Source organism: Mustela lutreola, chromosome 12, assembly GCF_030435805.1.
Source record: "Mustela lutreola isolate mMusLut2 chromosome 12, mMusLut2.pri, whole genome shotgun sequence".
In the NCBI taxonomy this organism is placed as follows: Eukaryota; Metazoa; Chordata; class Mammalia; order Carnivora; family Mustelidae; genus Mustela; species Mustela lutreola.
In genome coordinates this window covers 29,704,310-29,721,241 of record NC_081301.1, presented here as the reverse complement: position 1 = coordinate 29,721,241, position 16,932 = coordinate 29,704,310, and the positions used below count along the sequence as shown (strand labels likewise).

Genomic DNA, 16,932 nt, shown 5'->3' with positions numbered 1-16,932 from the left:
CCATGATGTTATACTGTAAAGAGTATCAATATTCTTATCTCAGGATAATATAAAGGGAAACCATCTTCACTGGGTCAAAGCTGGGAGGGCTCTTGCAAATGATGAAATCCGAATACCTTATTGTATAGATGAATGGAAGTCAGTGGGATGAGAGGACGCAACTTTTTCCGAGGATAGAGTGAGTACAGAAGAGGTGGGTGACTGTTTATTCAGCACCCATTCTCCCGTCTCCTTCCTCCTAAGGGGATCCTGCTTTTGTCAGGTCTTCGCTATGTGATCATGCATTTCAAGGGAAGCTGGCCCATCTTCAGTCCAAGGGGATGAGTCATGACTGGTTTAATCCATCATGATGATCTCATTCTCCTCACACTGATTGGATCATGCAGGGCAAATGACACCCTTTTGGCCCAATGACATATGAGGAAATTCACTGCATGTCTTTGGGGAAGGTTCCCTTCCTCCTTCTTCTTCCTCTTCTTTTTTTTTTTTTTGTTGTTTCCTCACTTCTAAAAAAGAGCTGCAGGAAGACACCTGAAGATATCTATGAACCTCAGGAAATTCTCCTGATGGAGGGAGAGGAGCTATGAACACTTCCATTATTTACTACTTACTGTGTCAGTTTTCTTACTAGGTCTTTCCATAAGTGATCTCCTCTTCTCAGACAAAATAGCAAGACAAGTTTTATCATATTTATTCATGGATGAGGAAACCCAGACCTAATAACAGTTAAGTCATTCAGTGGTTAACCGGTAGCTTCAGGATACAAGTCTAGAAATGTACGGCTTCAAATTTATCATGCTTTGTAGTAGCTCTTTTCATATTGAATAAATAATTTATGTTAGTCTCAAAAAGGACATTTCCCTCTATGTGCCCAGTGGAGTTCGGTTCTGAGTCTGAAGAGCCCTGAACCCTCAGAGGCTTGTCCAGTGGAGTCGGTTGGTCCCTCCTGCTGATGGTCCTCCGAAATGGCAACAGCCTAGACAGATAAGTGTGATCAAGGAGGTGCAAATCATTCCATATAGCTGGCTTTGGGGACATGACTGGGAGGCTCCTTTTGTCTAATGTCTTGCCGTCAACTTTGAATCACTTGGAGACTTTGGCATGAGTTAACCATGGTCACAGCAAATGGCACAAGTGAAGCAACTGGTTCGTTTGCATTTTTGGCTGACTTAATTCAGCTGAACGGTATAAGACCAATTTTACTTCTTTTAGAAAAAGCCATGCAAACCTCTCCAAAGAAAGATAAAAATGCCTGCCTAATAGGGTCGTGGTATGAACCAATGAGTTAATTTCCCTAATACAGCTTTTGTCACATGGTAAGAAACAGAACAGGCTACTTTCCTAATTCCCCATTTTCCTCTTTGCTTCCTTTAAATCTTTGCTCTATGACCGTCTTCTCAATGAGATATAATATAAGGTTAAAAAGGAAGATATGATTCAGATTGGAACAGGGATTATGGGCAGGCTCTGGAGAAGTGAGATTTCAGCTGGAGTTTATAATGAGATGTATTAGCTGGTAAATGTCAGGGGTAAGAGTATTTGGGAAGATGGATGTAATAGCATGTGCCAAGATCCCAAGACAGGGAAGCCACTGGCATATCTCTATCTAAAATGACCCCTGTGGGGGTTCCTGGGTAGCTCAGATGGTTGAGCAACCCAGGAACTTTTGGTTTTGGCTCAGGTCATGATCTCAGGGTCATGAGATGGACCCCACATCAGGCTCCAGGCTCAGTGAGGAGTCTGCTTGACATTTCTTTCCCTCTGCTCTTCCCCCAACTTGTGCACACATGCTTTCTCTCTCTCTCAACTCAATCAATCAATCAATCAATCAATCTTTGAAAAAGTAAATTAAATGACCAAAGTAGTAGGGCTGTAATAAGCCAGGAAGAAAGTGGATTGAGATGAGACTGAAGATATAGGCAGGATCGAGTCCCACAGGGCTTGCTAAAATGCAAGTTTTGCATTTCAGATTGTTCCCTAATTAACCCGGCAGCCCAACGCAGACTTCTAAGCAAAACAGTGATCTGCCACATGGAAAACAAATCGGAGAAAGGCAGGCAGGAAAACAGAGAGCAGTTAGGAGACTTCTGCTGTGGTGCAGGTGAGGGATTAGGACTTGGACTAGAGTGGTGACGGTGAAGATGGCGATAAAGGGGCTTACTTGAGACATATTTTATAGAAGAAAAAAAATATGGCTTGTTGATAGAATGCTGCAGGAGGTGAGATGTGGGAGGCATGAAGGAGCCTTGGCAGTTTCTGGAATGAGTAACTGAATGGACAGAGGCGTCATTACCCGAGACGGGAAGCTCAGGAGGAAAAGCAGATTTAGGAGAGAAGATCAAAGGTTCCGTTTCTGACAAGTTAAATTGTGAGATGCCTGCAGGATATTCAAGTGGGGATGTCTAATGGGAAGGTAGATATATGGCTCTGGAGCTCAGGAGAGTCTGTGTAGAAATACAAATTTGCCAAAATACAGGCTATTTGAAGCCACTGTTATTGCTGGCTGTAGTGCTATTTTTGTTGTTGTTGTTGTTTGTTTGTTTTAAATGTCTGGCTGACTTTGTACTGGTTTATTTGGCTTCTCTTTTGAATACCTGAACCTATGGTTGTTGTTATATCTTTTAGTCTCTTATCTTAATTATCTCCTTTGATGGTTTCTTTCTAATTACATTGTAAAGGCAGAGCACTGCAACAGAAAGATGGAGATTCTGACTATTTGTGTGCCTTGGGAAAATCACTTAGGATCTCCAGGTATTAGTTTCTCATCTGTAAAAGAAAGGTATTGGTTGTTTCCAGTTTAAAAAAATCTATGATTCACTAATCTAAGAATTACCCATTAAGGTGTGTCTACTTTTTTAAGCCCATAAAGGATTCATAGTTGGACCACTGGGAAATTAGCTTAGATCAGATCTTGAAGGATATTCTGAAGTCCACATCATGTCCAGCAATTAACAGTTAAACCAAGTACTGTTAATGACAATCTCAGATATAGATACTATTGCTGTAATTTGACCAGTGTTTCTTCTGCACTTGTGGATATAGCCATACTGACTACAGAAAAGAAGTGGAAATTTAGACATTTACTCATCAAAGTACATCACGTTTGAATCCAAGACAAACCTGTCTTACTGCAAATTCCTACCAGAATGGGCACTCTTCAAGTGAACTTCTGCATATATTACAGTGAATTCTAGGAGATGTAAAAAGCCTGGATTATTGACCAAAGGACACATGTAACAGCGTTTCTTCATGTTCTTCAAGGTAAAGCTATACAAAGCATCAACACAATCAGCACTTTTCCTTACCTCCGTGACAGCAAAGCTTCTCTTTCCACAGGGAACCATCTTGTACCACTTGTCATGCAACACATCCATAAACCCATGGGACTTGTACTGACTGATGAGCTCGGATATATTGGAGGTCAGTGGAGAGTTGGGCGGGAGACCAATGCCATACCCTAGAAGAGAATACAACCTCAGGTCAGCTTTTCACCTGAGAGCATCTGAAGAGGTGCCAGCACGCTTGTGTGATATTGCCATCAGTTCTGGTACCAAGGGCAGGGTGAGCTTTTATCATCTTTCCTTCAAAGGTCACAGAGAGGTCCAAGGTATGATTATTACACATCTGCTGCCTTTCTGAGTAGAAGAGATGAATCTGGAAAGGAGAGGAATGGGCTGTGCACCGTGTTCCAGGAACACATTATATTCCAAGGCCTTCTGCTTCCCTTCAAGATAATTTTGAGAAGATACCTTTGAGGCCTTTACCAGGACTAGGATTTTCTATTCACCTCTCCTAAAGTCCCTCCTCTGAACCTTAAACACACAAAATTGGATTAATTATAATCTTGGGTTTATGACGTTCTCTCATCATTGGTCATGCAGGACCCTCTTTTACTTTTGTCAATTTTTAATAATGAGACCATGCCTCAGTATAACATGAGAATTTAAACATCCACAAAAACTTATCACCCCACCCCAAAAAAAGAGTCAGGTAAAACCAAGTGTTGGGGGGTGACTGGGTGGCTCAGTGGGTTAAGCCTCTGCCTTCGGCTCGAGTTGTGATCTCAGGGTCCTGGAATTGAGCCCCATGTCAGGCTCTCTGCTTGGTGGGGAGCCTGCTTCCCCCGCTCTCTCTGCCTGCCTCTCTGTCTGCTTGTGATCTCTCTCTGTCAAATAAATGAATAAAATCTTAAAAAAAAAAAAAAACACAAAACCCAAGTGTTGGAGAAGATGTAGGTCCATAAGATCACATATGTTGCATCTGCAAATACAAATTGATATAACCATTGTGGAAAATAGTTTGCTATTTTTTCTTAAGAATTTATTTCTTTATTTGAAAGAGAGTGAGATTAGGAGAGAGAGAGAGAGCACAAACAGGGGGAACAGCAGGTAGAAGGCAAGGGAGAAGCAGGCTCCCTGCTGAGCAAGGAGCTGGAAGTGGGCTCAATCTCAGGACCCTGGGATCATGACCTGAGCCGAAGGCAGATGCTTAACCATCTGAGCCACCCAGGTGCCCTAAAATAGTTTGCTATTATTTTGTATAGTTGAACATCTATATGCTCTAAGACCAGTAATTTTAAGTACATTTCTAAAGAGCTCCACTACAACCACACCAGGAGATATGTATCAGAATGTTCTTAGAAGCACTGTTCATAATAGTAAAAATTTGGAAACAACCCAAATGTTCTTTGACAAGAGAATGGGTAAATAAATTGTGGAATATTACATCATTGGCATATTGTATATAGTGTGAAACATATGAAGTAGAACTACATGGGATAATATGGATGACTCCAAGCCATACTGACTACAAAAGATCCACCCCAGAAGATTACAGTATGAATCTATTGCATAAATGCAAACACATTCAAAATGAAATAGTGTATTTTTAGGAATTCGTATGTATGTGGCAAAAGTACAGTTAGAAGAAAATCAAGGAACTAATAAGCCCAACATCCAGGATAGCGGTTACTTAAGGCAAGAGAGGAAAGGGAAAGGACAAAGGAGTAGCACAAAGGTGGATGCAAAGTGTTGTCAGAGTTTTTTAATAACCAGCTTGGACTGCGTATCCTTGCTCTGTATGGCTTTACTTCCTTTCCAACCTGTTAATTCACTAGTAAGCTCTCTGATGAGCCATGTGAAAGAGCTAATTAACTACACTTTGTCTTTAGCTATTGGACAGCATAGTCAAAAAAAGATATTTTGCCCTCAGGATGATTGAGGAAGATAAACTAAAAGTATAGCTCGTTCTTTTTTCACTGATAAAGACTAAAAGGCTGTCGAGAATTCAAAGATATTTCATGAAAACAAATACTTGCTATAATGATTTCTATCTTGCAATTTATTTCGGAGGACATTAGTTTTTGCTTTTGTTTTTATTGTGTATACACAAATCCTTTTTTTAAAAAAATCAGACTTGAGATGTGTTTATAAGCAACAAAAGAGAAGAAATAAATAAGGCAGAAAACGTTTTTGAGTTTTAAAGAGCTGTATGGTTTTTTCCCTGATAATTTTGTTTGTTCCCTAACAATGGCCAGTCAGGGAAGTGATGACAATGTCAAGAGCATGATTAGAATTTTCCATCCAAAGGGCTATTTTGACTGCCTACTTTGTGCCCAGTAGTTTTGGCTTGAAAAGCAAGACCGACAATGAAAGACTTTACATAGGCAGCCTGTTCTTCTGCTGATGTTATCATTAAATAACATTTTTTATAATGGGCAACTAACCATAACGAAGTAACCAGTTTTCTTTAGAAACTTTTATTATAATGAATGCTATTTACAACTCAGTTGCAAGTTCATTCTTTCAGGATTTATTTACATGTCAGGCACAACCCTAGTCATGTGTATAATAATACGCAATGACTTACTGACTCACGCATTCATTATTCACTCATTCAACAATTACTTACTGAGTGACTAGGCACTGTGTTAACTGATCAGGATTTAGTAATCAGCAAGGCAGAGGCAGTCCCTGCCATTATTATTAGTGCACCATGTAATGATTATTTCGTTACAAGTAAGATAAATGCCACGAGAGAGAACTGGGGCATATATAACACAGAGTGGGAGAACTTGGAACTGTCTGGTGGAAGTGGGTTAATTGTCAGCACAGTTATACCAGGTTTGCTGAATATTACCATATTTCTTCCCCTGGGGCAATAATTTTCAACAATTTCTGATATGTATTAAGAGATTACTATATACTATACACTATAATAAACTTTATATGTACCTTACCCCATCTTGTAGACCATGCACTAGACTAAGACTGTATTCTATACTGTGGTCTATAGTTGAGTTAAATCATGCTGGAATTTAATAACTAGAATGTACTGAGTTCTACTGTGTACCAGATAATATACCACATGGGTCTAACTGCTATAAGAACTTATGCATAATATGTAATACTTTAGGAATAAGTAAACTGCCCAAGGTTACACAGCTCGTAATTGGCAAAGCTAGCATCTGAAAGTAGCTCTGTTTGATTCTAAAGCCAATGTTCTTCCCAAGGTGTCCAGCATAACATGCGACCAAGCTAAAGGAATACTTGGCCTATCTCCTCCTCTTCAACACAAGCTCTATCACTACAATCATATTGATGTAATCTCCCCAAACCGGGCAATGCAGGAAAAAACCACAATCATCTAAACTGAAGGTTTGTTTCCAAATATTATTCATGGGCATATTTTGTTTATAAACTTTTCCTTAAGTTGTAGAAATATACTGTAAATATAGCCCTACCTGGTCCATGATTATATACAAGATGAGGATATTAACTAGCAAGGACACCCCCTGACTATATTGTTTCTTCTAAAAATCACCTCAAAGCCAACAATTCCGGTCCAGCTTAGTGTAATAATGGCAGGAATGTTTTCATCTGATATGCGCTTATTCCATACCTATTCATCTATTCATTAATTCCACAAACATGTGTTGAATGTTTATTCTGTGCCAGATACCCTGCCAAGGGCTACAGAGGTTTCCAAGTTAACTCGGACGCAGCTCTATCCTTATGAAGCTACGGGGGCATGAGGGCAATGGGCCAGACATAAATAACTACACAACATGGGAGGAAGTTACAGGACGTTTCTGGAAAACAAGATAGATGATGCATAAATTCAATAAAGGTCAAATATGAAAACTGGACACAATGAGGAGGATAGATAAAACTCTACGGATTTCACAGGAATGAGAACTTTCTACCTGATGGGAGGATGAGAAGAGGCATCGTAGACTGATTCTTGATAGTGGCATTTTGGGGTAGATGAGACAGAAATACGTGGTGTAAAGTTTAAAAAGCTGAAATTAATACTTATGATAAATCTATATATTCTAAGAATAGAATTTTGGCACTACAACAAAAGTACTAAAAATGCCTTAGGGAAAAAGCTATGTTGAAGTTACAGGGACATTTATAAAAAATTGCTACATAGGAAATAATAAATATTAAATCACTCTACTCCATCACGTCAAGGTTAATTTCCAATTGACTGCTAAAAATAGATGACTGTCCTTCTAAATTTTCTATTTTAATACATATATTATTGACATTTAGATGATTATTAGCATCAATAATAATTATGAGCTAAGTAAAACACACTAGGAATATAGAACAAGGGGAGACATTTCTCACAGGAAAAAAGTTATCTGGTGACTAGGAGAGGTATTTGTTAAAAGACATAAAAATCCATTTTATTCAGAAACCTAAAATAGTAAAACCTTGAAGGTTTCATTTCTGTCCTTCTCTTTATCAGTTGCTTTTCAAATTTGATTGTGTTCATTGGTCAAAGAATTCTTATTTTTAAATTGCTGACTCAACCTAGCAGCCTGAGTTGCTTTCATTATCATTAGAAACGTGGCTTTGCAATAAAGACGAGGTTGACTATTTTGTGGTGGATGGATGAAGCAAAATGGAATCCTTCAACCCTAAAGATGAAGGCATCAGGCACCCTGGAAATTGGATACAGCTTAATAGCCCAAGAGAACAATTTTCAGAACAGAATCCTGATCTTTTCCCCATGGATAAATCAGCTTTACTCAGCTAAGAGTGGGGGAAATATATTTTGGCTAGCAAATGTATAGTTAGAAATTCATAGACTAGAAGAATCTTCCTGAAATGTAGTTGGTAATAGATATTTTGAAAATGAGATCTTAGATAGGGTTAAAAAGGCTTCAGGAAAGAGAGATTAATTCATTTTTGCTGTCTGTCCTTGGAATACCACATTTAGCTACTCTGGGGCAATGGTTGAGAACATATTATAATAGCCCCAGCTGTAAAGTAGACTTTAAATATGAGTTTCCCTTACCCCCAGCACATGAGAGTGGAGAAAGAAGTATGTGGAAGAAGCTGAGATGTGTGAGGGTTATCTCTCCTGGGATAATTTTCTGGAGAATTACTCTCAGTCTATTAATTCAATATACTGAATAATAATAATTTGCTGGGGACTCCATGCTTGTCCATGCTTCACATGGATTATTTCACTTGACCTTCACAACTCCATGCTAGCTGTGGTATTCACAGACCCATTATGCAGATGAGGGGCCTGAACAACAAAGGAAATGACTTGCTCCGTGGGGTACAGTGAGTTAACAGCAACTCTATTCTCACCCAAGCACTCAGACTCCAGAGCCAGTGCTCCAAAACACTGTATTAAATACTTAGTGTTAAGAAAGTAAAAGAATAAACTCAAAAAACAGGCAAAGGTCTTCGGCAGAAAGGTCACAAATCATTACTGTGCAGTTCCATTACTCTTTCTTCCTACTTGACCTTTATTGTCAGCTAACTCCAATGCATAAATTTGGGACATGTATTCATTTATCTTAACACTTTCTTTTTTTTTCCAGAGCACACTATACGTCTTTGTGTCCCTGGGTGTACGGTATTTAATATGACGAATTCTAAAGAGTTTCGGTTTGCTGTGCTGAGTCCTCAGGAAAAGGTTTTAAACTCAAAGTGGAGCCACTGGCTCACACTGGCCTCACCTTTATCTTTTAAGCCTAAATAAATGCAGACTGGTGGAGTGGGGGGGAGGGCAGTTGGTACCAGGAGCTGGTGTGATATCAGTACTATATAAAGTGAATGAACATTCAACATGAAGCAGTCAATGGACCACTCTTCCCTCCTAAGTTCACAAAGCCATGTGAGCACCTGGGAAAGTATATACAGATATCAGGGTCCCTTGATGAACTGCAACAGTCGTTGAATTAGATACTTATTTCAAATTTAACCTTCTGAATTACCTAAGGTTATACATCACCTATTATATAACTGTTATGCAGCAGACACAAATACATATATAAAACATTCCTGTAAGCTAAAAGGGTAAGACTTGTTCATAAATTGCTTTCATCACATTTTTATGCCTTTAAAGTTGAATTAATTAATAAGTCTGCATTTTTGTAAGTTCAAGAAACATAAATGTTGTCAAAGCATATAATATTTTTAAAAATGTCTTCAAGAGAAATATTCCCTAAAAATTTATGAGATTAACTTTTTTTTTTTTTAAAAAAAAGTAGAGCTCAAGGGGTGCCTTGGTGGCTCAGTCATTAAGCGTCTGCTTTTGGCTCAGTTCATGACCCCAGGGTCCGGGGATCAAGCCCCACATATCCCTACATCCGGGCACCTTGCTCAGCAGGGAGTCTGCTCCTCCCTCTCCGTTGGCCCCTCCCCCGGCACATGCTCGTGCTCTCTCGCTGTCAAATAAATTTAAAAAATCCTTAAAAAAGAAAAAGAAAGCAGTATCTCTATCACATTGTAACAAATTTAAGTATCCTCCCTTTGTGTGTCACCAAGTTCTGTTTTTAGGCTGTGAACTTGGTGGCAGGGACAGTACTGAATTAAATTTTCTGATTTTTCACCTCACCCAGAATAAACCAGCAGTGTTTTTTTTTTTTTTTTTTTTTTTTTTTAAGAATAAACCAACAATGAGGGGAATGCTTTCTATTCAGATCTGTGGTTTTTCTGTTCTCTTGCAGAGAGAGCTCTTTCATGCGCCATTTTGTGCTCATCCCCTTTGAAAACAATGTGGTGTGTGGAGAAGATGGGAACTTTAAGAGCTAAGGCTCAGCAGCACAGACGGAAATGTAAACAGGGAACCAGTGGGGAGTTAATTGTGTGGCATCTGGCACTGGGGTCTAGCAGAGGCAAACAAGCCATCTCACCACTGTCTTTTGACAAGCTAGGTTTGCCCCCTGAAGACAAAGGTGGAGAATGGAGTCCCTCATTCTTATGCCCGCTGCAAATGATTCATTGTTAGTAGTTGCTAAAGGCAAGAGGGACCTCAATTACCCAGTATATCTAGGACAGAAAAGAAATGTAACATCCTTTGCATATCCCCAGATGCCACAAAAAAAAAAAAAGAAAAAAAAGGGATTTTTCCATTGTTACACCAAAATGGGGTTATATAATAAATGTTCTTTTGGTTTTTTTTGACTTTTTTCTTTTTAGACTTTTCTATCTCAAATTGTAGTTTTAATAGAAGACAACTACCATTAAATCTCTCTGTTCCTGAGTTCTATCCCTGGTTCAGGTGGAGGTCACTTTGCCTGGAGAAAAGATTGATTTCTCTTAGGAGAAGGCTCAGAGAAACAACATCAGCTCTTACACTCTCATTCATCACAAAAACAAAGACCAAAGTAGAAAATTTGGTGATATGTTTAGGAGAGACAGAGATCAACTGTGGCTGGGAAAATGGAATCAGAATAGTTTTGATACGCTAGTTAACATACAGAAAAGCAGAGTTTTCTGCAAATAGGACTTGGGTACCCTCACAGGATTGTCTGAAGTCAAAGTGTTTTTTGACAAGTAAGCATGGCTGTCTTGAGATCCAGCATGTACTGTCAGAGAAGGGAAGCTGGGAATTGGTAGATGTGAAATTTGCTGGTTCAAACGATCAGTTCCATATATCAACAGTTGTCCAGAATGAAAGGAGCAACTGACAAAGCAATCCTTCTTTGCCCCTGAAGTTTGATGGATTGGTTGATCAAGTTGGGAGCAAAAATGTGCTGCCAGTGGGGGAGAAAGGCAAACCTGAGGTCCCAAAAAAGGTTTTGTTTAGGACTCTTAAAGGTTACTTAGGTATAGAAAAAAAGTTCTTTTTCTATTGTTTTCCCACCTCTGGAAAAAAAGCAAAACAAAACATTTATTTAGGAACCATGAGATTTGGATTCTAATTCCAGTATTATCATTTAATTGTGTGATTATGAAAAACTGATGTAATGTCCCTGGGCTTTCTTGTGGACAACAGGAGTAGATTGGATTAGATCAACACTGAGGTCCTTCCAGTTGTAGAATGCGATCATTCTAGTTTTTGCATCAGATTCATTACAGGAATTAGAAAATCCAGATAAAATCAAAATTGGACTCCCCATTTGTTACACTATGCCCCCATTCTCAGATATCTGAAGCAACATCATCTGGGTAACAACAATTGTTGTTGTTGTTTGAACAATTGGATAAATTAATTTTTATGGAGTAGGTGAAAAATAAATTCCTAGCTTCAGCAACTTAAGAGCTAAGTGCTTATGAGCTGAAAATAAAAACAAGGGAAGATGAATAGCTTTTTGCCTCTGACTCTGGCATTTGTGACTTGCTAGGTTGGCAAAGTGAGCATATCCTGAGTCAGAGCGAACTGAGAGTGACTGGCTCAGACCTTCTATAGCAAATGGCTTCCCCACGGTTAGAAGTTTGCAGTCAGCATCTATTGATACTTCATAATCCAGGAGGGCCTTGTCCATGATGAAGGCGTCTAGTTTCTCTGGATCATTCCTATATTTAAGACCAAGAGAGGAAAAGAGAAAAATGATTCATTAGTAGACAGAAAGGTTGACAACTGGCTTTTGTTTAGGGGACAGAAATCTGGAAAGAAAGGGCGGCCCAAGCCAGGTAGCTGCTGACTCAGCCTAGTTGACATCTCACTGACCCGTGGAGAACAGACCCGGGGAAACAGATACTCTTCTAAGAGAGCATGACATCTTTCCAATGATTTATCTACCCGTTCCTTTTCTTACTTCTAAATTCAACAATAAAGCCAGAGTGACTGAATTGAATGGGAAGGTTCAATTCTCTTATATAAACTGAGAGACTCGTTTGTGCGAGGCACAAACTGACTGTTCTCCACACACAGGATCACTCACCATGGCTGGGGGGTCGGTGGTATTACCCCATTTTAGCAGATGAGGTAATTGAGGCTCAGAGAGTCAAAGTAACCTGATCCAGGTTACATAGCTAGACAGTGTTGTGGGTCAGGTGGTTTCATTAATCAATGTATGGAAATTTTTATTTCTTTCTGTCGTGATCACTATCATGTTCTCCAGAGATCAGGAATCAATTCATATTTAGGAATACATACTAAGGAAATACAAATCTATCTATATCTAGCAGTCCTGGGGAAAAGGGAGATAAAAGATCTCTTTAAAGTCCATGGGCCAGCATTCATTAACTGGAGGGTGAAGTGATCTATAGGTAATAGATCTTAGTGGTCTGCTTTATTAATATATCTCCAGAGATTCATGTTTCACTCCCAACCTAGGCGGCGATTCAGGCAGGAATCATTTAAGGTAGGTGTTCCTGGTTTGTATCAGAGAATCAGATGTGAACTGGGCTCAAGGTTCCAACAGGTGCCTTGTGCGTCCTTCATGTGTTCTCCCCATTTTTTAAATGTAGGCACAGGAATGGTCCAGAGGAAGGTATGTCTCAGCACTGGCTGGGTTCTCAATTACAAAGGAGGCAAGGAAGGGGGAATCTTAAAAGGAACTGTTTAGGGTGTATGCAATGATTCTTGTTTTCAGCCACCTCAAATCCTTTTTGGAAGCGGGTAGGACATACAGCCATTTAAGAAAGGCCCTCAGGGCTGTCCAAACATCTTGGCAAAGAGAAAAACTCTTCTCTATTCCATCTAGACTCAATCTTTCCCCTCTCAGAGCCAAAAATGAGTCTACTGGAATTCAATAAACTCCAAACAGAGCAAGGCTAGGGCCCATCGAAAATCTGAAAAAAAAAAAGACACCCTTAGACACCTCTAAGATTCATCAGTGGGAAGGAAGTACATATTGGCATGGATGGCTTTGTCTAGGCCATACATGGACACAGAGTAAATAGGTCAACTTCCCTTTTCTTGATGCCATTGACCATTGCTTCCTCTTTCTACTCTTCCATCCTATTGAAAATGTATTCCCTTTTCCAGGAGCATTGGATTGAAGTCATAATGAAACCTGTGTTTAACTCTAACCAAAATAAAACACATCTCCCAGTTCCACAGCTGTGGGAAGCTTCAGAAAGGGTTGGGGATGTGACCTGTCTCCTAGGAGCTGATGATGAGGAACCTTAATGGAATCTTGGCAATAAAATAAAAATCAAGCTGAAAGATGTTTCTCCAATAAAAGTTTTACTGTCACAATAACAAAATGTGCCTTGGGAGCTACATAGCAACTAGTCACCATTTACCAGTACTCTGCAAATATATGAGGTAGCAATAGTAATAGAAAAAATATTGGGGTTCAGTTTTTCTAAGCAGTAATTACTGAGGTCTGGTCTCAGTGGTATCCTTAAATAATCACTCCTGATTCTGGACTGCAAAGTGACGTTAGTTATGACAGGTCTCTACTGCACAGGAAGGCAAGAAGTAATTAGCTCACAGACTCCCCTGGGGTCCTGAGTCACTGGTGAGCAAGTGGTTGTGTGTGATCCAGGTAAAATGACTGGCTGAATCATCCTTACACTTGGCAGGGCCCCCAATTGTTTCTCCCATTACAGAATCATGCTCTGCCTTTTTGAGAATTCATTTAATTATACATATGCCACAAAATAATATATATACCACAATAACATATACTCACAGAGGACTCTGGAAGTGTGTTCTGCAGGCCAGGGCTCTGGGATGCCAGGGGGTTAGTATGAGGACTGTCGTTTCTTGGGAGTGGTGGCTAAGAGCACTGGAAGTGACTTATGTATCTGCCTATATTCCAATGTCACCTCCACCAGCAAATCACCTGGGGAACTTGTTAATATGCAGTTTCGGCAGGGTGTGGGGGTGGGGAGTGGGGGTGGGGCTGGCAGTCAGCATTTTTCACAAACTCCCAAGGCTAACAGGATCAGGGATGCTGCTGGAACATGGACTATTCTTTGAACATCAAGGACCTCTTTTCTCTTATGGTTCCTAGAGTGGGCTGCAGCAGCGATTGGATTCTAGGGACCTGGTTCTAGTCCCAACTCTGCTACTTGCTGACTAAATTACTATGGACAAGTTGCTTCTTTAAGGTCTCAGCTTCTTCACTGGTGCCTGCTTCTCTAATGATTTCATTTCTCCAAGCTAGAGTGGGGACAACTCAGGGCCTTCTCAGGTGTAGCCTCCAGAATAAATGAGTACCCTGAGTGGAACTGGGGACTGTCACAGGACTGGCACATCTCACTCTTTTCACATGGCCAGAAGAGCCCAGTTTGTCAGCGATTACTATCTAGTGGGGAGCCACTGCCATGACCCTGACATCTTCTCTCTCTTAGTCATGAATTTGCCTGCCAGGAGCAGAGAGAAGAGGAGCTGGCAAGCAAAGGAGCACTCAACTCTGTGTTAGAGAGGGAGTCGAATATTCTAATGTTCTTGCAAAACCAAAAGTGTCATTTCATAATGCAAAAGTAGCATTTCATCCTACACAACTTGGCAAATCTGAGAGCACAAGCCTTCCTCTCTAGACTCTATAGGGTCCTATCGAGCTCTTCAGAAACACATTAGCTCTTATGTCTCATGCAATTATTCGTTTGCTTTCCTTCTTCCCTAAGAGAATTTGAGGTGGCAAGTCCTCTGTCCACTGGGAAGATTACTGTGGTTGACCATAGGTAAACCTGTTTCCTGAGGCTGCATGATTTTAGGGAGTGGAGGCTTGAATGTATGTCACTGTCCTGAGACTATCAGGCACAAGGGAGAGGACTGCTCATGCTTACACCGTGGAACTTATCAGGAGCTATTCATTCCCTTCTCCCAGGCAGACCAGAGGAGCAGATCGGTAACTGCACTGCCCTCCTTTGCATTGAGCTTCGCTGAATTACAGGCTCTGATAATCTGCCATGGCGATGTGATTGCTCTTGATTGCTTCTCATAAATTCTGATGGGAAGGATGCAGGCATGGGAATCATTGCCTTTTATCTTATTTCCTTTCTACAGGAAATCTCCAAGATAAATTCCATTTTCTTGTGGCAAGAGGAGACGGTCCATGGGCTTAGAGCTTCACTGTGAAGGCAAGGGCTGCTTTGGGACACTTTATCCTCTGGCCACATTCCCTGAGGGTTTGATCATTTCAGCACTGTTGTTTTCTGAAGTGATGTCAGGCCCACATTTACTTCCCCCACCATCTGCTACACTAATGACCCCACTGGCACTTCGAGCAAAGCTACTGCCAACTAGGGATGATGCAGGTAACTGGTAATCTAGGCCACATAATTAAATGCACACTATTCCATAATGCTTTCTCCATCTCACACAGTGTGAGGTATTACTGAATACACAGTGGGTATATTTAGCTATCATTAAAAAAAAAAAAAAACCCAACAGATACTACATATATATCAGTAGCTAAGACTTCTCTTTCATTGAGAACTTTCTAGACTTGAGGTTGACACTCACTTCAGATACTCCACTCCGTCAGGGGTGGCTGGTACATTGTACCTTCTCATATACTCATGCATCTCTGGGAAGCTTTGCCTCACATAATCTTCAGCACTGCTTTCCCGGACAGTTCCAAAGCGGAAGCCTTGAGAGGGATGATGCAGCTATGAGGGAGAAAGAAATGTCTTTAATATAAATTATTCTTAGGATTGTTTTCATAAATTTCCTCTTCCATCACTCTTTGGAATTGAATAGTGATTTAGAATTTTTCAAACACACATGTCATAAACACCTACACAGAAATGTGCAGACGTGGACATGCCCTTTCATACCCCAGTTTTCACAGAAGTAATTGTTTCATCTTCAGAAGCAAATGTATGGAAACAACAAACAGAAAACATAAAACAGGTTTCTGCTTTACGCTGAGAACTTATCAGACTTCTTTAGACACTGTATAAATTGGCATGCAGAACCAGCCTCATTATCATAAATTGCATACTGGAGAAAGTATAAAGATAATAAATTAAAGGTTGTGCTTCTCCTTGGTTGGAACTACACAAAGAATAAGTTAAAACTCTGTGTCCTGAGACTGAACTATACCTTACCTAAAGTAGTGAATATATCTTTTTTTTGGGGGACTCTCCATTTTGTACTACATTTTAAATTTGTTAAATTTACTTTTGGTATAATTATGAAATGATCTCTTTTCTTTAGATAAATCTAACTGTATTTTCCAGTGCTGAGTCATGCTATACCTTTGCTCAAATGGAATGGGATGTAATAAGGCAGTTAGGAGACACAGAGGAGAAGGGTATCTGGGGTAGACCCACTACTACAGTTCTGCAGGGTGTGGGACCTTGCAGTGAGAAGTAGCACAGGAGCTCTGCAGAGGCTTTCTGTCACCAAGAACAATAAATATACAGCACATGCAAAATTACTGTTGTGAAAGCTGTACAGAAGTGTTAATGTAGCATCTAGATTTAGGATTATTTCCAATATAAGAATGAACTGGGATTGGGCCATGTTATAAAGAGAGTAGAATACCCTATAGTCGGGAGTATTTCAGAGAGGATACTCTTCCACAACTGTCACATTAGATTTCTTGCACTTTTTTGTTCTGCTTCATGTTGACATATTTGATGTCATTGCTTCTGACCTAAAGTCCTGGAACAGGAATCCATGGAGGGGCTTTGTGAAGTTTATAAAGCTCCTGAAATTGTAGGCAGCGTTTTACCTAACTATGTTTGTAATTTTCTTCTATGAGAAAAATAGTACAGTTTCATGTTTTAATAATTTTATTATTAACCCTGAAAGGTGAAGGGTTTGTTTATA

At 39.9% G+C, this 16,932-nt stretch overlaps 1 protein-coding gene across 2 annotated transcripts in view; it reads right to left on the bottom strand.

Moving 5' to 3' along the window:
- Positions 1-16,932, bottom strand: part of GRIN3A (glutamate ionotropic receptor NMDA type subunit 3A) — a 162,862-nt gene that overhangs the window by 36,366 nt on the left and 109,564 nt on the right. For both annotated transcript variants that reach the window (XM_059142543.1, XM_059142542.1), the window contains exons 4-6: positions 15,619-15,764; positions 11,653-11,768; positions 3,306-3,457 (exon numbers count right to left, since the gene is read on the bottom strand). In XM_059142543.1, the coding sequence (XP_058998526.1) occupies positions 3,306-3,457; positions 11,653-11,768; positions 15,619-15,764 (414 nt within the window). The remainder of the gene's footprint in view (positions 1-3,305; positions 3,458-11,652; positions 11,769-15,618; positions 15,765-16,932) is intronic.